Source organism: Danio aesculapii, chromosome 3, assembly GCF_903798145.1.
Source record: "Danio aesculapii chromosome 3, fDanAes4.1, whole genome shotgun sequence".
Lineage (NCBI taxonomy): Eukaryota > Metazoa > Chordata > Actinopteri > Cypriniformes > Danionidae > Danio > Danio aesculapii.
The window spans coordinates 21,697,272-21,721,082 of NC_079437.1; the positions used below are offsets into that span (position 1 = coordinate 21,697,272).

A 23,811-nucleotide genomic window follows, 5' to 3' on the forward strand; every position below is an offset into this window, starting at 1 on the left:
AATGTCTAAGGTATAAACATGCATTTTCTTTCTATATTGATCATGTTCTGCAAATAAAGAAATAAATGATACAATTTTTATTTTGAAGATGTGAAATAAAACACAACTCAACATTTTACTCAAGCACAGAACTATTAATGTCAAATCCAGAGACTCTGAAGTGGTCTCATAATGTTTTCCAGAGTTTCACTGTGGGGGAGGGTTGTAATACTGAACTGTTGTTCTGCACATGAACACCAACAGGAAGTTGTCACTTGTACACACATGTACTGTACCATGAGGCCAAGGCTCTGTTTCTGAAATCTGTCTTCAATTAAGTCACATCAGAGGAAAATGAAAGGCTTTCCTGAGTATGTGGCGCTCTGCACCTTACATTGTTGGTGGCCAGTCATCCTTAGCATCTGTGCTAACAATGTTAGCCGCTGTTAAATACTTTCAATCGCTCTCTCCTGCTGCTTTGAGGCATGATAAATTCAGCGGCCACCCACTGTGTTCTTAATAATCTTGTGCATCAAGCCACCATGAACTTTCCTCCTCATTAGCAAAAGAAAAAAGGCTCTGAATTCATTCGCAGATATTCATGCAAGTTAATAGCCATGGGATAAACAAACATTAGCTCCTAAATGCGTATAATCTTATCAATAATTACAAATATAACCATGTTATTACAGTGTTTTTATAGTGCCATAAAACATCACAGCACACATTGTTAGTAACCTTAATTAAAAGTAAATGTCACATAAATGTCAATGCAATCATTGTTTAGTACTTTCAAAATCAGTCGCTGCAATGCTATAGCTATATCCAATTCAATCTGTTTATTTATTTTTTTACCATGGTAAATGTTTGTTAAAAAGAGTTTCTCAATTGAATATGTTTAGGAGAAACTTAACCTTTAAGAACAAAATGAATGGAAATCTGATCTCTCATGATGATTTTGGATGATGTGCAGATCCTGTAAACTCAGCAGGAACAGTTAATAACCAACAGTACAGATTCATTATGCTGTTCTGAACAGTAAGATCCTCCAGAAGACTGCATATTATGACAAAAGAATATTGTGCTTCTCTTTAATACCATCTCTGTGTTTACTTGGCTGCTGAAATGAGAAAGTATAACAAATGGATGCTGTTTTCCAAGTTATTGTTCTGTATTCTCCCTCTGTTGAGTGTGCGCGAGAGCAGCATAAGTTTGTAATAGTCTTCCCTCTTTTGTAGATAAAAGTGTGATTCAATATTTTTTTCAGTGTTCACTTTTAAAGTACTTAATTAGCATGATTGTTTATGCATATAAATTTGCTCAAGCACCAATACAGTTGAAGTCAGAATTATTAGCCTTCCTGTTAAATTTTTAAATCTTTTAAGTTCTGTTTAACAGAGATTTTTTTCAACACATTTCTAAACATAATAGTTTTAATAACTCATTTCTAATAACTGATTTATTTTATCTTTGCCATGATGACAGTAAATAATATTTTACTAGGTTGTTTACTAGGTGCTTAAAGTGCAATTTATATTATATTATATTACTTCAAATCATTGTTTAACTACGATTTGTTCTGTACCCAATTGAGAAAAAATTGCTTAGGGGGCTAATAATATTGATCTTGAAATGGTACAAAAAATTTTAAAAACTGCTTTTATTCTAGCCGATATAAAACAAATAAGACTTTCTCCAGAAGATAAAATATTATCGGAAATACTGCTAAAATGTCTTTGCTCCATTAAATATCATTTAAAATATACAGCTAAAGTCAGAATTATTAGCCACCCTTTGAATTATATGTTATTTATTGTTTTCAATATTTCCCAAATGATGTTTAACGACGCAAGGAAATTTTCACAGTATGTCTGATAATGTTTTTCTTCTGGAGAAAATTTTATTTGTTTGATTTCGGCTAGAATAAAAGCAGTTTTTGATTTTTTTTTTTTTTTTTTTAACCATTTTAAGGTCAGAATTATTAGCCCCTTTAAGCAATGTTTTTTTTTCTCCATAGTCTACAGAACAAACCACTGTTATACTTAATATTTTACCCTTATTTAATAATTACCCTAACCTGCCTAGTTAACCTAATTAACTTTGTTAAGCCGTTAAATGTCACTTTAAGCTGTATAAGTGTCTTGAAAAATGTCTAGTCAAATATTATTTACTGTCATCATGACAAAGATAAAATACATCAGTTATTAGAAATGAGTTATTAAAACCATCATGTTTAGAAATGTGTAGAAAAAAATCTTCTATGTTAAACAGAAATTGAGGGATAAAATAAACAGGGGCCTAATAATTCAGGGGGGCTAATAATTCTGACTTCAACTGTGTACATTTTTGTACATACATAATTTTGCCCTCAAATGTATGTATAGAAATGTAAATAAAAGACATTAATTGTAACTTTTTTTTTACATATTTAACATTAGTGTGATAATAATATATATATAATATTATATGTTATTATAAAATAACAGTAAGTAATTGTTTCTGATTTTCAGCCACCAGTTCGGCTCACCTGGAGGATCTTGCGTATCTGGATGAGCAGAGACAGGCTCCGCTGCGCACGTCTTTGAGAATGCCACGTCAGAACTCCGGTTCCAGCCGATCCGGACAAGCAGACATGAGAGGTCTGTACAATCATTTTCAATTTAGTGCATGTGATACTTTCACTTACTTTCACTTGTTTTTAGCATTCTACACTCCTCTTACACACGCTTTCACTTCATCACTAACCAACTTTATCTATAGCACCAGTCAGATTCTTGGAAATGTGTTCAAAATTGGACTGTTCTGTACATGTGACATCTATATTTTTTTTAATGTTCAACAACTGCATAGTTTTTTTTATATTCAGCAACAACGTGTACATTGAATTGTCTTTTTTTAAGGTCATTTACATATAAAATGCAGTGAGTTGAGCATGCTCTGTAGCTCTGTATGATTTATCATGTAAAAATAAGGGTACAAATGCATGACAAGAATGTACTAATAACACAAACACTCCAAAAATGATTGTTGCTTCTTGTTCAAACTGCTTATTTAAAATTAGTGGAACACAATTCTTGAGTTTTTTTGGGGGGCAACTTAATTGTTTTCTATTCAGTCCACTTAAATTAGTAAGAACAATTAGGTTAACTTAATCGATTTGTGTTGCGACAACATGACAGAATTGTGTGGAACCCTGGATTTTTTACAGTGAAACCTGTGCCTCATTTTAAGGATGAACCCTTTAAAGGACGCATTCAAGGAAGGAATCACGTTTGAAGTCTGCATCCTTTGGAAAGGAATTGTCTGAAATGAGAAATGGCTAAAGTTGTTCTGTGTTTTTTTTTTTTTTTTTTTTTTTTTTAATAATGTTTTTATAAACATAGTAAACAAATAACATTTACTTAGAATGTTTACAATCACAATAAATAAGATAAATAATAGTGACAGCTTAAAAAAAATAAATAAATAAGGGAGGAAGATAAATAAATAAATAAATAAATAAATAAATAAATAAATAAATAAATAAATAAATAAATAAATAAATAAATAAATAAATAAATAAATAAATAAACTCCAATATTAAGGCAATAACTACGACAAAGACAAAGCCCCTGACAGCCTTTCAAAGATCAAGTAAATATGTTTCAATTAATGCCAGGTCTGTTGGGAAAAAGTCTGATTTCAACTGCAAATCTGCAGTCATTTTTTCAAATATATTTATCCATTTCAACCTCTGTGTCCATTCTGTCAAAGTAGCTTGGCACTTTTAAGTAACTGATCAGATCACCACACTATTTTAAGGTGACGTTTATTACAGTGTAACTATTCATTTAACTACTGAGTGAGATTAATTAAGTACATGCACTAACTTTATGGTTAGAATGTGGGTTTGGTTTAGGGTTCGTTTCAAGTGATGCATAATTATTCATTAACAATAGGTTGTTTGCAATCACGTGGTTCTGATGGCATGCAAAATTCTGATGGAGGGCAGGAAGTAAAACACTGAATGGGAGACATGGGAGAAAGTCTGTATTTTTTGCGATTTATACCATATTTTAAAAGAGATATAAATAGAAAATAACCACATATGTTGGGCATGATCCTACATCATGAAAAGAGCCAAGTTTTGTTGCACAGGTTTATGAGCACAGGCCCCTTTATGAGCAAAAACGATTTAAAATTCTATAAAAGCTGTTTGGCATTTGTTATTATAGCCGATTTAAACAATCATAAACAACATAAATCAGAAACATTTAGATGTGTTCTGATAGTGATTCCTGTGTAGAAGAACCACTTTCTGATCTCCATCTGAATTTCGTGCGTTATCAATGACGTCATGTGAAAACATCCAAAACAGTAATGAGGACACCTTAAAATAAAAAAGGACCTTTGTTGTGTTATAAATGAATGGCAATGGCCAAAATTGCATAAAATGTTTTATTTTTTGAACACCCCCTAAATTCAGACTGATTTCAAAGCAAAAACAGAATTATACAAATGGCTGATTATGTGCCTTTTAAAACGAACCTCTGCAGTGTGATGTTAATTGTATTGATGCTTATTTGTATGTGTGCTTTAGCTCTGTTACATCTGCTCTCTGCCACACACGACATGTCCCCTTTAAAACCCTGAACACAGCTCTTCTGCTGGATCACTCTTTCCCCCCTCAGCCTGCTGTTCCCGCTTTCCCCCTTTAGACTGCTGTGCTATAATCTGTCTCCTATCCAGATCAATGTATTGACTTCGTATTAGCATTAGCACAGGCTCATCTTTCAGAGCTCAGCCTGCTGTCTAAAGCTCATAGTCAAGGCTCCAAACGTCCGAAATCGTGTAGAGATTTGCGCTGCTTCTGATACACACACAACTCCAAAAGGTTCTCCAAATGGCATGTTTATTATAGAGGACCAGATATACTCATGATGAAGTTCTTGATTTAGAGGTAAAAGAAGTTTGTTATACTTTTGCAGCGGTAAGAATTCAATTCTTGCTGGCAGCAGTCCCAGAAATCCCCACAAATTACTTTTATACAAGTCTGCATTGACTACCATTCATTTTTAATTACAGGACTCAGCAGTTACATTTTATTTGTAAGAATTACAATTAGAGAGCTCTACAAATGAACAAAAGTTCTTACAGTTGGGGGTTTTCTGATTAGAATTATTTGTGCTAATAAATCAAATTATAGAGCTCTGTAATTAACAAAGAGTGGAAGTCATTGGAGAAATGTGATTAGTAAAAATTCTATTTAAAAACTAATTTTAAACAAATCTAGTAGTTTTACACTATTAAAGACACGATATGTGATTTATTTTCATTAAAATATCCAAAGTCACTAGAACAGTGTTGTATGCTTTGCACATTTTAATCCACATTGTGAAGATTGCTCAAATCCACAGAAATAAGCCGTTTTAACTAGTGACTTTTGGATATTTTAATGAACATATTACTATATATTATTAAATATATTGTCTTTAATGCTGCAATATACTTCTTTAATGCTGTGATATTAGCTTTAATACTGCAAAACTGCTAGTCTTTTGCTAGACAAGAATTACAATAAGAAAAGCTCTATAATTTAATTTTACTAATAAAATTTCTTCTATGACTTCCATTCTTTGTTCTAATCGTTTGGTTTTGCTTGGTTAGTTTTTTATTTGATTTGGGTGAGGTTGGGTTGCGTTGGTTTGATTTGATTTTTGATTTTGATTTGATTTGGGTGGCTTAGGTTGGGTTGGTTTGGTTTGATTTGGGTGGGTGGTGTGGGGTTGGTTTAATTTGACTTGGGTGGGTTGATTTGGTTTGAGTTGGTTTGGTTTGATTTGGGTGGGTGGTGTGGGGTTGATTTGATTTGGGTGGGTTAGATTGTTTTTTTTTATTTTGTTTTGATTTGGGTGGATGGGTGGTTGTGTGCGATTGGTTTGGTTTGGTTGGGTTGGATAGGTTTGATTTAAATGAGTGGGTGGGTGAGATTGGTTTGATTTGATTTGGGTAGGTGGGGTTGGTTGGTTTGGGTGGGATGGTGGTGTTGGTTGGTTTGATTTGGTTGGGTGTGGTTTGGTTGGGTGTGGTTTGGTTGCGTTTGAATTGGTTTGATTTTATTTGATTTGGTTGGGTGGGGTGCAGTGGGGTGGGGTTGGTTTGATTTGGGTGGGTTGAGTTGGTTTGGTTTGGTCTGAGTTGATTTGGTTTGGTTTGGGTGGGTGGGTATTTGGGTGTGTGCAGTTAGTTTGGTTTGGTGGGGTTGGATGGGTGGGGTTGGTTTAATTTGATTTGGGTAGGTGGATTTGGTTGTTTTAGGTTGAGTTGGTTGGTTTGATATGGTTTTGTTTCATTTGATTTTGGTGGGTGTGGTTGGTTTGGTTGGGTTGGTTTAAATTGGTTTTGTTTGATTTGATTTGATTTGGGTGGGTAAGGTTGGTGATAGTTGGATTGGTTGGTTTGATTTGGGTGTGTAGGGTTAGTTTGATTTGATTTGGGTAGGTGGGGTTGGTTGGTTGGTTTGGTTTGATAGATTTGATTTGGGTGAGTTGGTTTGGTTTAGTTTGATTTGAGTGGGGTTGGTTTGATTTGGTTTGATTTGATTTGGGTGGGTGGTGCTGGTCGGTTGGTTTGGTTTGGTTGATTGGTTGGTTGTTTTTCTCCAAATTGAAATCATTGTTTTTACTCTCAGACATCTGACTGTGACAAACTCAAGTGAAGAAATGAACCAGAGAACATTTTGACATAAAAGAAGGCAGCGCTTCAGATCTACACATACTAATAAATAAACACCATGAGCCGATGGTAGTTGATTCTGAGCTAAAACTTCTGTAAAATATCCAAAATAAGCACATAGTCTACAATTTCAGATGTAGCATTCATTTTGACCTTGTTTTGATCAAAATAACATCACACTAGTTTCACTCGAATCACTGGATATTGAAGCCTTTATAGTGAGGTGATGCTCAAACCGTTCATCAGACATGAATTAGCTGAATATAACTACTGTAGATAGTAATTCTAACACATTGTTGCTAATCGCATAATTTTGCCACAATTACAAGCAGGTTCTTTCATGCATTAGTACTCTTTCAGAAGGCATTAAGGGCCATTTCCGCTAGTAATAATGACACTTAACTGCGGAAAGCGCATAGTAATGTGAGGCCACCCTACTGTGAAAGGAGATTTAATATATGCTACTAAACTGCTGTGGGTTGTGTTGTGCTCGGTTGACTTTTCACTTCACCTCTTCTTTATTGCAGTCTTCTCATCTCTAGTTCTTTACAGCTCGGCTGCTCTGGTTTCTATCTCTCTCCTTTGTCCTTATTTCTTGCCTTTCTTTTTTTTCGTGCTGTTCCTCTGCATTTGGACTCATAAAGGTCACCTCGTCCTGTGTAACCCCGCCTACCTTCTTATGCTAATGCACAGATAATGAATTCACATGTTATCAGGCTAATTAATAGCGCGAATGAAGGGATAAATAATCTCATGAAATGCTCCATCACACGTGTTGCAGCATAATCCTATATGATCAGGAAGTTCTATAGCCGTCTTGAATAATTTATGCTAATTATTTCAAAGACTCCGTGCCTGCTTTTGAAACGACACTTGCATCGAATATTATCATTAATTGAGATTAGCCATTTGTATGTACGCAAGAATAATGAATTTTTGATGGGGATTGTTTTAAAGAATCTTTATGTGACGGATTAAGAGCCTTGTGAATATGCATGTGTATGCATGGTCTCTGTGAATTTGACAAGTAATCTATGAACAAAAGCAACAAGCATTCTCAAGGGTGGGTTCCTGTGGCCATGGCAACAGCTCTGTGGCTGTTCTGGATGCATAATGGCTGATGGGATATTTTCAGATGTATTTTTTTTTTGTGCTGTACATTAATGGGTCAAGGCACCCCGTCGACAGCCACTGATTCATGGTGTTTCACACTGCAGCTCTTGACTTGCGTAAGCTGTCATTGATGGGCCTTTTTCAGTCATAGCATCTCCCCCTGCTGGTTTAAAAGGGTTAGTGCAGATTGGAGATGTTAAAGGAGCAATATTGCAGGCAGAAAATACAAATCTCCTTTGTGAGAAGCTTCTAGACTTCTAAAAATACACTTGTTATCAATTTGTGTCTGTAGATTTCAGTCAGGCTACAATATGCATTTGAAGTCACTTAGAGAATGATTACAGAGAGATATATTCATACACAATTTGCCAGATTATAAATAATTTATTAATTCATTCATTTTCTTTTCGGCTTAGTCCCTTTATTAATCCGGGGTCGCCACAGCGGAATGAACCGACAACTTATCCAGCACATGTTTTACACAGCGGATGCCCTTCCAGCTGCAACCCATCTCTGAGAAACATCTATACATACTCATTCACTACAGACAATTTAGCCTACCCAGTTCACCTGTACCGCATGTCATTGGACTGTGTGTGTGGGGGGGGAGGGGGATCAGACCACCCGGAGGAAACCCACACGAACGTAGGGAGAACATCCAAACTCCACACAGAAACACCAACTGACCCATCCGAGGCTTGAACCAGCAACCTTCTTGCTGTGAGACGACAGCTCTACCTACTGCGCCACTGCGTCACCATCAATAATTTATTTAATATACAATATACAAATCAAATTATGATTTTTTTTCTTTTAAAGATAAAATATATGTTTTTAACCTTGATTTAAAAATATTATGGAAGGTGCAATGGGGCAATATAGTGGCAACTGGTTCCATTGAAAAGTTAATAAAAGGTGCAGTGTGATTAAACTGGAAAATGAACTGTAATCATTTTCTTAGTAGAATAAAAGGGAAAGGGTTATTTGTGTAAATACTGTGTAATATATACCTGTTTTTGTGACAATAATAAACATGTTTCCTGTGCTGCAGTGCGTTTTGCTCCATACCGGCCACCAGACATCGCCCTGAAGCCGCTGCTCTTTGAAGTGCCCAGTTTGACACCCGAGGCAGTTTTCACCGGTCGAGAGTGGCTGTTCCAGGAAGTGGAAGTGTGTCTCCGCAGCAGTGAGACCACCACCAGTCAAGGTGTTGTTATTGTGGGCAACGTGGGTTTCGGCAAGACGGCCATCATCTCTCGCTTGGTGGCTCTCAGCTGCCACGGTAACCGCATGAGACAGATCACCTCTGACAGTCCACATGCTTCACCAAAACGTGAGTGGATTTACTCGCACATCGCACATAAGACAAAGCATACTGGTTAAAGGAAATATAGACATGTATGTTTAGTTTTGGTGTTATTTACTGACCATCTAATTGTGATTTTAAACCCGTATGTTGTTTTTTGTCTGTGGAACACAAAAGAAGTTACTTTACTGCTAAAGTCTTTTTCCTCATGTCACAACTTGTCAAGTGGCCAACAGAGAAACACATACTAATTTAAAAACACAAAAGTAGGTAATTAAGTCTTTCTATAGAGATACAGTTGCAATCAGAATTATTAAACCCTCTGAATTATTAGCCCCCCTTTTTGTTTTTTTTCCAATTTCTGTTTAACAGAGAGAAGATTTTTTCTAACACATCTCTAAACATAATAGTTTTAATAACTCGTTTCTAATAACTGATTTATTTTATCATTGCCATGATGACTGTGAATAATGTTTGACTAGATATTTTTCAAGACACTTCTATACAGCTTAAAGTGACATTAATGGTTTAACTTTATTTAGGTTAACTAGGCAGATTAGGGTAATTAGGCAAGTTATTGTATAATGATGGTTTGTTCTGTGGACTATCAAAAAAAATACAGCTTAATGAGGCTAATAATTTTGACCTCAAAATGGTTTTGAAAAATTTAAAACTGCTTTTATTCTAGCCAAAATAAAACAAATAAGAAGAAAAAATATTACTGTGAAGATTTCCTTGATCTGTTAAACATCATTTGGTAAATATTTAAAAATGAAAAGAAAATTTTGTTATTTAACAAAAATGTTCTTTAAAATAACCAACAATTCTAAAATAACTATTTTCTACATACTTTTTATTTAAAATTGTATTTTTACCTATGAATACAACATTTCTAATAAATATTGTGTGTGAGTGTGTATGCTGGATAGTGTGTATAGTATTGTGTTTATTTGTAAAATAATGTATTGTGAAATATCCCTTTATATTGAATGGAATTCAACAAATTTTTATCTTGCTCTGATCTCTGCTTATTATTATGTTTAATGATTTAAGAATAAATCATACTACATTTATTAACATATTAAATGATTAAACATGTATTGTTGGCAAAATGTTTCAAACCTTATGGCTTGAAGCATAATAATGAAGTATAAAAATTAGTGAATATTTTGTGGATGCACTGTGATCATTAAATTGTGTCTTTCTTCATACTGTCAAAATATGCCTGACCATATTTTTTGGTAAATGTAAACTAAAATAACATGACATCTTTAATATAATTTAAATATTTTATTTTATTGACATCTAAGTGAGCTTCGACTGTAAATCACTTTGATAATTATTATTTTCTGCTCCGATAGAAATTATCTGAAAAATGGGATGAATTTGTTTTTAGATGCTTGAAACACCCTTTTTGTCTTTGACCCACATTACAAACTGACAAGACAAAATAATTTTAATTATAACAATGATAATGATCATCAGCAGCACGGTGGCGCAGTGTGTAGCACAATTGCCTCACAGCAAGAAGGTCGCTGGTTCGAGCTCCGGCTGGGTCAGTTGGCATTTCTGTGTGGAGTTTGCATGTTCTCCCCATGTTCACGTGGGTTTGCTCCGGGTGCTCCGGTTTCCCCCACAGTCCAAAGACGTGGTATAGGTGAATTGGGTAGGCTAAATTGTCCAGATTGTATGTGTGTGAATGAGTGTGTATTGCTCTTTCCCCGTGATGCGTAAAGCATATGCTGCGTAAAACATGTGCTGGATAAGTTGGCGGTTCATTCCGCTGTGGCGACTCCAGATTATTAAAGGAACTAAGCCGGAAAAAAAATGAATGAATAAATAATGATCATAACAACAACAGTCAACAGTTTACTGTACGTCAAGACCTGTGTTGATATTAATACAACTTAAAGGGGTAGTTCACCCAAAAATGAAAATTTACTCACTATCTACTATCCCTCGTTATTTTGAAGAAAGCTAAAAACCTGCAACCATTGACTTCCATAGTAGGAAAAACAAATTGCTAATGGTGACAGGCTTTCAGCTTGCTTCAAAATATCTTCTTTTGTGTTGAACAGAAGAAAGAAATTCATAAAGGTTTGAAACAGGTAAAGAGAGAGTATATGATAACAGAAACTTCATTTTTGGGTGAACTGGCTCTTTAATACACTAGGTTAGGCTGACATAAATGTGACAGCTGATAACTGATGATATAAATAATAATAATAATAAATAATAACATTTTGTCAAAAAAAAAGAAAGACAAACATTTAGTTTCAGTTAATAACATTTTGCTGTGTCTTTCTGTCAGATGGAGACACACTACCATCGAGTCAGCCTCAGTCGGCTCATGGCACTCTGGTTGGAGGAAGCAGCTGCCCTGGAACACCAGAGATGAGGAGACGCCAGGAGGAGGCGCTCAGAAGACTGGCTGCCCAGGTGCCAACTCATATCCACACAGCGGGCGCAAGACCAACCTGCCATTCAGTCTCTCTCTCTCTCTCTCTCTGCTCCCCTCTCCTCTTCCATTGATTTATTATCTCCGTCTCCCTGTTTCTTGCTTTGTCTCCTTCTTCTTTTATTAATTTTCTCCCCTGTCTCTCTCTCTCTCTCTCTCTCTCTCTCTCTCTCTCTCTCTCTCTCTCTCTCTCTCTCTCTCTCTCTCTCTCTCTCTCTCTCTCTCTCTATCAGCGCTTTCCTCTTCTCTCTATTCTTTTAAGCACAAAGGTTTATTGCGGCTCTGTTGCCTTATCAAATATTTATATGCACAGAGTCTCCCAGCACAGCCATTAGATATACTCAGAGCTCTGCATCGCTAATGATACAAGCTTTGAAACACACACACACACACACACGCACAGGCGAAGTGAATCCAAGGAAGCAGCAGTTTTAGAGTATTGGAATAAGGCCATCGATGCACTCAAACTCAATGATGTTTTATGCAAAACCCCTTCATCACATCGAAACTCCTGAGCTTTGAATCTTACTCTAGATTTAATATTCATTGTGTTTTTGAACAGTTTCTGCACTAGATACTGGAGATTGGAAAGTTTGCTCTTTTTTTTGTCTAAAATACATTTAGCCCAGATTTAGCTCCTTTATTATAATACATTTATCAGTGAGCTGTTTGCTGTATATTCAGTAGAAATGCCTAAAATTCTAATAATAATTCATATAGAGTTATGAAAGGGGCCTTTGCCTGTATAAATCTTGTCCTCGCAAGCCATTACAAGTTTTTATGGCATTATAAATGTCACCTTTGTTCATTTTAATGCAATTGTAATGTACAGTGCATCAGGGAAGTATTCATAGCGCTTTACTTTTTCCACATTTTTTAATGTTACAGCCTTATTCCAAAATGGATTAAATTTATTTATTTCCTCAAAATTCTACACACAATAGCCCATAATGACAATGTGATAAAATATTTTTTAAATTGTTGAAAATTTATAAAAAATAAAAACCTGAAATATCACCTGTATATCAGTATTCACAGCCTTTGCAGCGAAGCTCTAAATTGAGCTCAGGTACATTCTGTTCCACTGATCATTCTTGAGATGTTTCAGCAGCTTAATTGGAGTTCACCTCTGGTATATTCAGTTAATTGGACATGATTTGAAAAGGCATATACCTGTCCAGGTCCCAGGGTTGACAGTGCATGTCAAAGCACAAACCAAGCATGAAGACAAAGGAATTGTCTGTAGACCTCTGAGACAGGATTGTCTCGAGGCACAAGGCTGGGGAAGGTTACAGAAAAAAATCTGCTGCTCTGAAAGTTCCAATGAGCACAGTGGTCTCCATCATCCGTAAATGGTAGATGTTTGGAACCACCAGGACTCTTCCTAGAGCTGGCCGGCCATCATAGTCAGAGAGGTGATCAATAACCCGTTGGTCACTCTGTCTGAGCTCCAGCATTCTTCTGTGGAAAGAGGAGAACCTTATGGAAGGACAACCATCTGTGGAGCAATCCACCAGCCAGGCCTGTATGGTAGAGTGGCCAGACGGAAGCCACTCATGCCTGGAATTTGCCAAAAGGCATCTGAAGGACTCTCAGACCATAAGAAACAAATTTCTCTGCTCTGATGAGACTAAAATTGAACTCTTTGGAGTGAATGGTAGGCATTACATTTGGAGAAAACCAGGCACCACTCATCACCAGGCTAATACCATGCCTACAGTGAAGCATGGTGGTGGCAGCATCATACTGTGGGGATGTTTTTCAGCAGCAGGAACTGGAAGACTTGTCAGGATAGAGCAGGCATGTCCAAGCTCGGTCCTGGAGGGCCGGTGTCCTGCAAAGTTTAGTTCCAACCCCAATCAGACACACCTGGGCCAGCTAATCAAGCACTTACTAGGCTTTCTAGAAACATCCGTGCAGGTGTGTTGAGGCAAGTTGGAGCTAAAATCTGCTGGACACCGGCCCTCCAGGACCGAGTTTGGACACCCCTGGGATAGAGGGAAAGATGAATGCAGCAATGTACAGAGATAACCTGCTTCAGAGTCCTCATATTCAAAAACTTGAGGCTGTAATTGCTGCCAAAGGTGCATCAACAAAGTATTGAGCAAAGGCTGTGAACGCTTATGTACATGTGATTTTTCAGGTTTTTTTATTTTTATTAAATTTGCAACAATTTCAAAAAATCTTTTCACATTGTCATTGTGGGGTACTGTTTGGAGAATTCTGAGGAAATAATAAATTGAATCCATTTTAGAATAAGGCTGTAACATAAAAAAATGTGGAAAAACTGAAGCGTTATGAATACTTTCCGGATGCACTGTGAATATACTAATATACATTAATTAACATTAATATACATATCTATGTACATTGTATGCTTAACAAACAATCTATTGTATGGAATATTTGTAGAACAATGTTGCAGTATTGAAGTTATTTTTTCTATTTTGGCTTTACTAGTGAAAAAAATAAGAAATGTTTTTTCATCCCTAAACTTTGTGTATAATTCAGTAATGGAAATATTGGCAATTGGAAAATTATTTTGCCAGTTAAATTCGATGAGTGTAGGTAAGCCACTGTAACATGGCTCTACTCTACTCAGACTCATGTGTTTGTTCTTCCTACTGTAGGTGGTGGCATACCATTACTGTCAGTCAGACAACGCGTACACATGCCTGGTGCCGGAGTTTGTGCACAATGTGGCAGCGTTGTTGTGCAGGGCTCCTCAGATGCAGGCCTACAGAGATCTTCTGCTTCGCCAGCCACATCTGCAAAGCACACTGAGCCTGCGCGCCTGCGTCCAGGACCCTTTCAATGCCTTCCGCAGAGGCCTGCTGGAGCCTCTGGAGATCCTGCATCGAGGTGACCCTGATTATACATGCTCGCATAAGTAAACTGATATTTATGTATTTTGGGTTCATACTTTAAATGGATACTAACATATATGAATAAACTTGCATTTTTTACAGAGAGGAAGATTGCCTGTGAGGAGAACCTGATCATCTTGATAGACGGGTTGAATGAGGCAGAGTTCCATAAACCGGATTATGGAGAAACCATTGTTTCCTTCCTGTGCAAAACTATTGAGCGGTTTCCTCCCTGGCTTAAACTGGTGGTCACTGTCAGAACAACACTACAGGTCTGTATTCCATCCATACATCCATTCATCTCAATGCCTTCATCCATTTAGTGTTCATCAATCCATCCAACCAACCATCTATCCCTCTTTTCATTCAGCCACTTTTCCATCCATTCCCACCATCTGACATCCATATTTCCCATTCCATCTATCCTTTTCCCATGTACCTCGTCCTTCCATCCATCTGCCTGTTTTCCCATGCATTTCTCAATCCCTCCATCTATTAATTAATTTCCATTCACCTATGCCTCTATTCCTTCATCTATCTATCCATGAATCTCTCCACCCATCCATCCTTCCATTTATTCAGCCACCCCTCCTCCCATTCCTACTATCCAACATTAATTCTTCCCATTATATTTATTTTGGATTATCTAAAATAATACATCCGTCCATCTCCTCATTTTCCATTCCATTTCTCAGTTCTTCTATCTGTCCATCTCTACATTCATTTCCTCATCCATTACTATTTCTCCAACTTTCCACTTATTCCCCATCCACTTATCCATCCCTTTTCTCATCTCATTCCCTTTATTAATCCCCATCCCTTTACCCATTCATCCATTTGTCAGTTTTTTCCTTGATTCCTTTCTCCATCTATCCATCCACCCTCCTGTTCCTCAATCAATCCATCCATCCATCCATCCATCCATCCAGTTTACTCTAATGTATTCTTTTTTGTTGTTGTTGTTGTTCTTCTTCTTAGGATGTGACTCGTCCATTGCCATTCCACCGTATCTCTCTGGATCGTCTGGAGGAAAGTGATGCAATTGACTCTGACCTGCAAGGCTACATCCTTCACCGGCTTCACGCCAGCCAGGAGATTCAGAACAATGTGGCACTCAATGGCAAGCTGGACAATACAGCCTTCACAAAACTTAGTGCTCATCTCAAGAGTCTGAGCCGGGGCTCCTACTTGTACCTGAAGCTCACACTGGACCTCATTGAGAAGGGTTACCTTGTGCTTAAAAGCTCTAGCTACAAGGTCAGGGCTCAACAAAGACATAAATTCATTTTAGATTGGTTTTGTGTTGAAATGGTATATAATGAATAAGCTTTTGACATATATATTTATTTTATTTTGTAACACCGATGTTTTTGTTTAGGTGGTTCCAGTGAATCTGGCTGAGGTCTACCTGCTGCAGCTGAACATGCGTTTCCCAACTCAGTCATCATTCGAGCGTGTTCTTCCGCTGCTGAACGTGGCCGTAGCTTCTCTGCACCCATTAACCGATGAGCAGGCCTATGGCGCCGTGAATGCTGGTATGATGCGTGGAGCATCCATGGAGTGGGAGGATTTTCAGCAGAGATCTGAGCTTCTGTCGCCATTCCTGGTGAAAAGACGTGATGGAACCCGCATGTTCATCCACCCCTCTTTCAGAGAGTGGCTCATCTGGAGAGAGGATGGAGAGAAGACCAAGTTTCTCTGTGACCCCAGGTAAGAATGTTTGTCTGTTGAATATCTCATTAAAATGTTATTTCATGATTTCCTGTTCCACATTTTGTCTTGTTGAATATCGCGTTACACACCAAAATATGCCACAGTGTGAAAGGAAATTGAAAATGATGAAATGAACATAGGAAATCTTACTAAAGCCTCTTAAATCCCCTACTTATACCTGCATCTTTCCCTTGATTCTTTAGGAGTGGCCACACACTGCTTGCATTCTGGTTTTCACGGCAAGACAGCAAGCTTAATCGACAACAGACCCTTGAACTTGGCCACCACATTCTCAAAGCTCACATTTTTAAGGTTTGATCAATAAAAGAACCTGTACCTGTTTGGAACTTTGCTAAACTTTGTATCAAGCTGTGTGCAGCAGTAAACAAATGTTTTTCAAAAAACTATTACTGGAAGTATATTGCCATGTTTGATTTTTATCTTGAATTATTAACTGCAATGTCTCTCGAATGCAGGGCTTGAGTAAGAAGGTTGGGGTTTCCTCCTCGGTGCTGCAGGGGTTGTGGGTTTCCTACAGTACAGAAGGACTCTCCACAGCTTTGGCTTCATTGAGAAACCTCTACACTCCTAATGTCAAGGTATTTAAAACCAGATTAGACTTTATTTAAGGATCTCTGTGCAACCCCAAATTGCAAATTAGATGTAATTTTAAATCTTCATGCTTTACCATATTATATCTTTACCACGTTGCCATGACAATTTATTTTCGAAAACCTAATTTGAAACGTTGAAGTAGACACTTTACTTGCTTTTAATATGCTTTCTATTTGGAGTGTCAAAATTAATCGTTTCTTTGGTGCACCGCGATGCAGATGTCGCAATTCGATATCGGTTCAGTAATAGACCATAACCGTTTATTACGTACTGATGTCATTTATCTCCTATGCGCGATGTCGCAGTAGAATACTACGGGGAAGGAGGCGAGGGCTAGTAAATAAGATGCTCCTACTACTTAAAAAGTAGATAATTATGCACAGTTCAACTGCTTGTGATTTTGCTGGAAACTCTTTCATTGACATTGAAAAAGGCACAACACACAAGCTGCTATTTCACTACTTGGGAGAAATGCTGTAAAACTCCATCTCTGCCTCTCTCTCTCTCTCACTTTGGACGTTTGACCCGCTGGCGTGTTCGTGAGGTAACTTTTCCTCTCGTCTTGGCTGTTAAAGCGATATTTGTGGATCCAGACACGAGCGTGCCTGAGTTGCGATTTTTCTCCATCTATTACGGATTACCTGTGATAACCACGTATTATGATCATATAGACTGTAACCACAGCTGTTCTTCCCGCTTCACTCATCAGTGAACAGCGCTTTCATTTCGAATGCCAATCGCAACCCTTTCTGTTGAGCGGGTGAAGACAATGACCAATCATAGGGGTGTAAGAGCTCACTTGACAGCGCTCAAAATGCAAGTGGGATAATATTTACATTAGTTTATTTGCTATAAATGCTCATGCTGTCTTTTGTGCATCTATTGGAGTTTTGTTTGATACATTCAAAAAGAGTGTTTTCTTGAGCATATAAAATTAAAGGTACAGTTCATAATGTATATCTTACTGCTCGTATTAAGGGACAAAATTGTATTACAAATAATATATAAATATTAATATATTTATAGATTTTAATAAAAAAAAAAATTTGTTGTGAAGAAAAAATCTAATTATGTGTGAAAAGCATCGTCGATGCACCGAGATATCGCATTGAAACCAATCGATGGCATAATAATCGTAACCGAACCGCGAGACCAGTGTAGGTTTACACCCCTACTTTCTAGGTATGTTAACTTTTATAAATGTAATTAGCTTCATACACCAACATGTGTGTCTTGTGTTTGACCCGTATGTGTTTGAACAGACAGAATTCCTTAACATTATGGGACATAAAGTTGAAGTGCATTAGCCAGATTTAAACACCCCCATCTTAAAATGTATGCTTGGTTTTAAGATAAACAGTGGAGAAACATAAAGTCCTGATTAAGGAATGAGATTAGAAGTGAAAGCCCTCTGTATAATTTGTGTATGAACATATGTTATTTATTATTTTTGCTAACTTCTGAGGTAATCCTAACTGAAACTATGAATGAAATTTTCCATTCTTTGTCTGCTTTCAATGTGGATTTTGGGAAACACAGCTTTAAAGAGTGTACATCTAATCTGCAATCGGTATCAGTGTGCATTGTGAGTTAAAAGATGTGAACGAATGTAGGAGAGGAAGTTGTTGACTCTGAATTTGAACACCACTTTAAAATGGCAGACACCAGATATAGTGCACAATATAGTTTGCTTGTAAAGTGTAACGTCACGCGAAGCGGCTTCTGGGTCTAAGTGCTGTGCCAAACTGTATGGGGAGACTCAACAAATGGTAATAATAAACATTTACAAAGCGATGTAATACTTTTGAAAATCACGATCACAATGGCTATAAACGAATATTTTCTCAATTCAAATTGGCTTGGACCCGGAAACAGTATTTCATACGGCACCTATACAGGGCGTCAGCCACTTAACAAGCCGATATTGTAGATAGGGAGTAGTTTCGGACTCAGATATGGTTTTGTTTTAGCTCCTCCTTCTTTTCTCTTCCTCCAGGTGTCTCGTCTGCTGATTATGGGCGGAGCTAATGTGAACTACCGCACAGAGGTGTTGAATAATGCACCCATCCTGTGTGTTCATGCTCACCTGGGCTACCTGGAGACTGCGGCTCTGCTGTTAGAGTTTGGGGCAGATGTGGATGGTGTTTCAGAGAGCGGACTCACTCCTCTCGGCTACGCAGCTGCCGCAGGTCACCTGTCCATAGTCACCGCTCTCTGCAGCAAGAAAGCCAAGGTCAGTGATAACCAATAAGAACTCATTATAGTGGTTATCAGTCACTGAAGCTTCATCTCTGTCTCTCCTCTGTGTGTTTCTGTTCAGGTGGATCATCTGGATAAAAACGGTCAGTGTGCACTCGTTCACGCTGCCCTGCGAGGTCATCTGGAGGTGGTGAAGTATTTAGTCCAGTGTGAGTGGAATATAGACGGTCAACAAGTCGGATCCTTCAGCAAGAGTCATGCAATACAACAGGCCCTCATAGCAGCCGCTAGTATGGGCTATACTGAGGTGAGTAAATGAAGTGATAGTTCATCCAATAATGTAAAACTGCTGGAAGTTAACGGGCCATCCAAGTAGGGTTGGGTATCGTTTGGGGTTATTTCGATATCGGTGCTAAATCGATACTTTTAAAACGGTACCGGTGCCTGAACCGATACTTTTTAGCCACAAAATTATTTAATAAAAAAAAAAAAATATATATATATATATATATATATATATATATATATATATATATATATATATATTTATATATATATATATATATATATATTTTTTAATCATTATAATTGAACAATATAAATATAGATTTGTAATAAAAGTAAACATCCATTCATATTTTATATATTAGAATTGCATTAATATATTTCTTTTAATAATTTGTTTGTTAGCATGAATGCAAGATTTGCATTATGCTATTAACATTATATTAGCTTACTACTAACCTGTGGAAAGGTCATCAAAATCAGGGAACACCTTTTTTTCTGGGTTTGGGGCTTGTGACTACATCAGTGATCTAATGATTTGCCTTAATCTGAATATAACAATAATATGATTCAGGTGTTTATACGAGTTGCTTTTTGAATGTTACATTCAGGATTCCCAGTTACATGTTATAGCACATAGATCCATTAACGTCATTGCGTCACCAGCCTATAAATGTTTCCTCTGCAGTTTGTGTCAGTGGTCCTTTAAGATAATCAAAAATTACTGTTTACGTGGTAGACTCTTGATCAGAGTATTGTCTTAATCATATTAAAATCAGAGTATTGGTGTCCATGTTAACATACTCACTGAAAGTGCCAGATGATGTCACAAGCTGTCAAAGACAGTCCATTCCTCGCATGTTATTTAAAATGAAACTTTTCAGATGGCGGTCTGTGGCATGGCAGAAATATGAACTGTGTCCTGAGTCGTGGCTGGGCGCCATGGCCAGCCGCCGACTTGCAGCGCCAGTGTGTACCCTGATAGAAACCCATGTTTAGAAATCTAAAATGCATGACGTTGTGTGGTGCATTGCTGCGTGTCGCCGAGCGGCGCTTCTGGTGTGCGACTTGCTTTATGTTTTTGTCGCAGCAGCAGTGGCACTGGAATTATCACCGAAATTCATATCCTGATTCGGTCCGGTGCATACCGGTTATAAAGTTTTTGGTCCCCAACCCTACATCCAAGACATAGGTGCCTTTTTCGTAGATTTGGAAGGTGCTTTTGGGAAAACCGGTGATTCTTAAAATGCATGTCAACAGTTATCAGGTCAAAAAAGCATACAAAGACAAGACCAAGTGAATACCTGTGGCTCTTAAATGTCTTATGAATGAAAAAATTTGTCTGTACATTAAAACTGAACATTATAAATATAGCTATTATCCAGGGTGTAAATTACAGAGGGGTTTGTGGAGGGTTGATCCTTTTAATTGATGCTTGATTCCCCATGCAAAACATTAAAACCCCATGAATGGTGCCCTGTTAATAGTGGAAAATAGTTTACATGGACCTGTATCTTAATTAATAAGCTAATCTAAATATAGGTGGATACATGGCTAGCAAGGTTGCTGGTTTGAGTCCCGACAGTTAGCATTTCTGTGTGGAGTTTGCATGTTCTCCCTGTGTTTGTGTGGGTTTCCTCCAGGTGCTCCAATTTCTCCACAGTGACATGCGGTATAGGTGAATTTGATTAACTAAATTGTCTGTAGTGTGTGAATGCGAGAGTGTATGGGTGTTTCCCAGCACTGTGGGTTGTATTGTCAGTGCTGGGTTGCAGCTAGAAGGGCATTCACTGTGTGAAACATATGCCAGAGTAATTGGCAATTGAGTAATTCATTTCTCTGTGGCGATCCCTAATAAAGCAGGGAGTAATATAAATGTAACTTGTAATTTGACTGCCCCTGTAATAGTTCACACCATTGTCAGAATATATTCAGTCATTTGTCTGAAACCAACAGATCTGGCCAAACGATAAACCTGTAAGTCTTCAAAAGATCCAAACAGTCCAAAGTGATTTCTAGTCTACACAATATCATTATTTTGAACCAGTTCTTCATAATCAACTGGGTAAACAGGTTCACTAGATCGACTCAACCATCCCACAATTGTTTATAGCTTGCTTATAACACTTTTTTTATTCATTCACAGATTGTATCATACCTACTCGACCTGCCTGAGAAAGATGAGGAAGAGGAGGAACGAGCTCAAATAAACAACTTTGATACATTATGGGGTGAAACAGGTACAACACTACATACTGTTTATTCCATTTAAATGTGTGAGTGTAGAGATTACTCACTTAAGAGACTCTGTCTATCTGGACGTCAGCTCTGACAGCAGCAGCAGGTCGGGGAAAGCTGGATGTTTGTCGTCTTTTATTGGAGCAGGGGGCCGCTGTGGCTCAGCCCAACCGCAGGGGCATCGTGCCACTCTTCAGCGCTGTTCGGCAGGGACACTGGCAGGTCGGCGGCTCCTACGACTGCATTTTTACTTTGAAGGTTTGTATTTTGCAAATGTTTCCATCTGAGATGTCGGAATTGCTTTTGCAGATAGTGGACCTGCTGCTAAATCATGGTGCTGATGTCAACATGGCTGATAAACAAGGGAGAACTCCTCTAATGATGGCTGCTTCTGAAGGACATCTGGGCACTGCAGAGTTCCTGCTGGCTCAAGGTACGGCTGCTCTGCTCAGGCACTAGATTTACTGCTGCACTATCTGTTATGCAGTTTTCAAGGCTCATAATTATGTTTTTGGAGGTCTCTTGCGAAAGTTTTACATCCACCCGAGAACAACAAAACACTTCTTTGCTCTGATTGGCTCTTTTGTGATTAGTCTACCACTTATAGACAGAGATGTGATTCTTCCATATAAATACGGATTTCCATATTTTCCAAGCTGTAATTTGCGTAAATCAGATTTATTATTTATTTATTTTTATTTTTTTGAGAGGGGGGGGGGCTGGTCATTGTGAGGTTTATCAGACGACCTGATGGTTTCCCCCTTCAGTGTTAATCATTGTGCACAAGAAGGAGCAGTAACTGCTTTATTCCAGGTATCATGCATTCAGGGATGTAATTGTAGACCTACTTGTATATAATATTATGATATTGTGTAGTCCTATAATGTATGACGAAGCCGCTGACAATATGCAAGATTATGAAATCGCTTTAAATGGGTGAGCGGCTGTGCAAAGTTTTTCCACATTTTTTTCTCTCATTTTCATGTTACTACCACATGCGCTCTATGTACATTATAAGTAAAGCCAGGATGCTCATTTGTTATTATCCTCTGCAAGTAATCTGTCCTTTTGTCGTTATTTATTCAGTGCTACAGCCGGGCACCTGAAATGTAATACCTGAAACTTTCCTAAGTTTAGATGATATTACAAATTTCTAAAAATATTTTTTATAATTGATTTAGACTATTAAAAATCAGAGACTAAGCCAAAGGAAAGTGATAAGTTCTTATTAGTGATGTATGATATATATTTTTTTTCAGGGTGGAATGTTAAAGTATATTAGGCTACTCCATTCAACTGGACCTAATATTTTTAAAGTTCGAATTGTTGACTGACTTAGTAGTTTATTTATCATGTGGAACAAAGAGTTTACTAAATTACAGGAAAAGTTATATTCTGTGGACACAAGAGATCTAGCGGCGGTGGATCTGTCCCGACATTGAAGTACAAAGTATAAACCTATTAAATATTACTTAGGTGACTATTAAACTGCTCAACATTTAAACTGATAAAACTTACATTGTGTGTCCAATATCAAATATTTATGTAAAGAATATTATATAATATTTAAAATACACAAATATATACTGTAAATTTGTTTATTGGAGATGGGGGGTCTCGTCTTCCTTCTTTTTTTTTGTCCTCAGCTGATCACATGCCTGTATATAGCATGTGCCAGAATCCTAACAAATTCAAATCTAAATTTCAGTACTTCAGGCTTACTCGGCACTTGTGAACACAGTGAGAAGTTTGCATGTAATACACCAAACAAAGCAGCTGAATAATTCAGATTACTATGAAAAACACAGCTTTGTGATGGTCATGCAGTGTGGATTTGCTTTTGCTACACATAAAACAATGACATCCTTAGCCCATTTCACACAGTAATACCGGTAAATTGCTGTAAAATTACCAGAACAATCTTACTGGTAAATTTAAAAATGGGCTGTTTGCACAAGCAAGACTTTTTGGATTTATTTTTTGTCTCGTTCAGACATCCATTTCAAAATACCAGTAAATTCTCAATCAGCTATATAACATTATCCAGAAATCAATTCTTAATGACTGTGCTAGTATTGGTAAACATGAAGTCAGTATTTTTGTTGATGGTTTCATATTTTTTCCACATCTTGTACATGATCATACCGTCAATATTGTCATACTTCTCATTCAGGAAAATTGCTGAAACTAGGGTAATTGATCTCTTCATCTCAATTTACCAGTAATTTTCTGGAAAAGATTGCATGTGTGAAAGCAGCTATTCACAATAATAAACAAACTCATCTTTTTTGAGAGGGGAGACAGTATCTCCATTTATCTGCACT

At 37.3% G+C, this 23,811-nt stretch overlaps 1 protein-coding gene across 1 annotated transcript in view; it reads left to right on the forward strand.

Moving 5' to 3' along the window:
• The window catches only part of LOC130221057 (protein TANC2-like), a 49,254-nt gene that overhangs the window by 13,468 nt on the left and 11,975 nt on the right, over nucleotides 1–23,811 (forward strand). Inside the window, exons 3-16 of the mRNA XM_056453366.1 lie at nucleotides 2,490–2,618; nucleotides 8,858–9,139; nucleotides 11,424–11,551; nucleotides 14,201–14,432; nucleotides 14,540–14,709; nucleotides 15,416–15,694; nucleotides 15,816–16,147; nucleotides 16,354–16,462; nucleotides 16,627–16,749; nucleotides 18,762–18,998; nucleotides 19,086–19,271; nucleotides 21,396–21,489; nucleotides 21,576–21,709; nucleotides 21,797–21,920. Coding sequence (XP_056309341.1) covers nucleotides 2,490–2,618; nucleotides 8,858–9,139; nucleotides 11,424–11,551; nucleotides 14,201–14,432; nucleotides 14,540–14,709; nucleotides 15,416–15,694; nucleotides 15,816–16,147; nucleotides 16,354–16,462; nucleotides 16,627–16,749; nucleotides 18,762–18,998; nucleotides 19,086–19,271; nucleotides 21,396–21,489; nucleotides 21,576–21,709; nucleotides 21,797–21,920 — 2,559 coding nt within the window. The remainder of the gene's footprint in view (nucleotides 1–2,489; nucleotides 2,619–8,857; nucleotides 9,140–11,423; nucleotides 11,552–14,200; nucleotides 14,433–14,539; nucleotides 14,710–15,415; nucleotides 15,695–15,815; nucleotides 16,148–16,353; nucleotides 16,463–16,626; nucleotides 16,750–18,761; nucleotides 18,999–19,085; nucleotides 19,272–21,395; nucleotides 21,490–21,575; nucleotides 21,710–21,796; nucleotides 21,921–23,811) is intronic.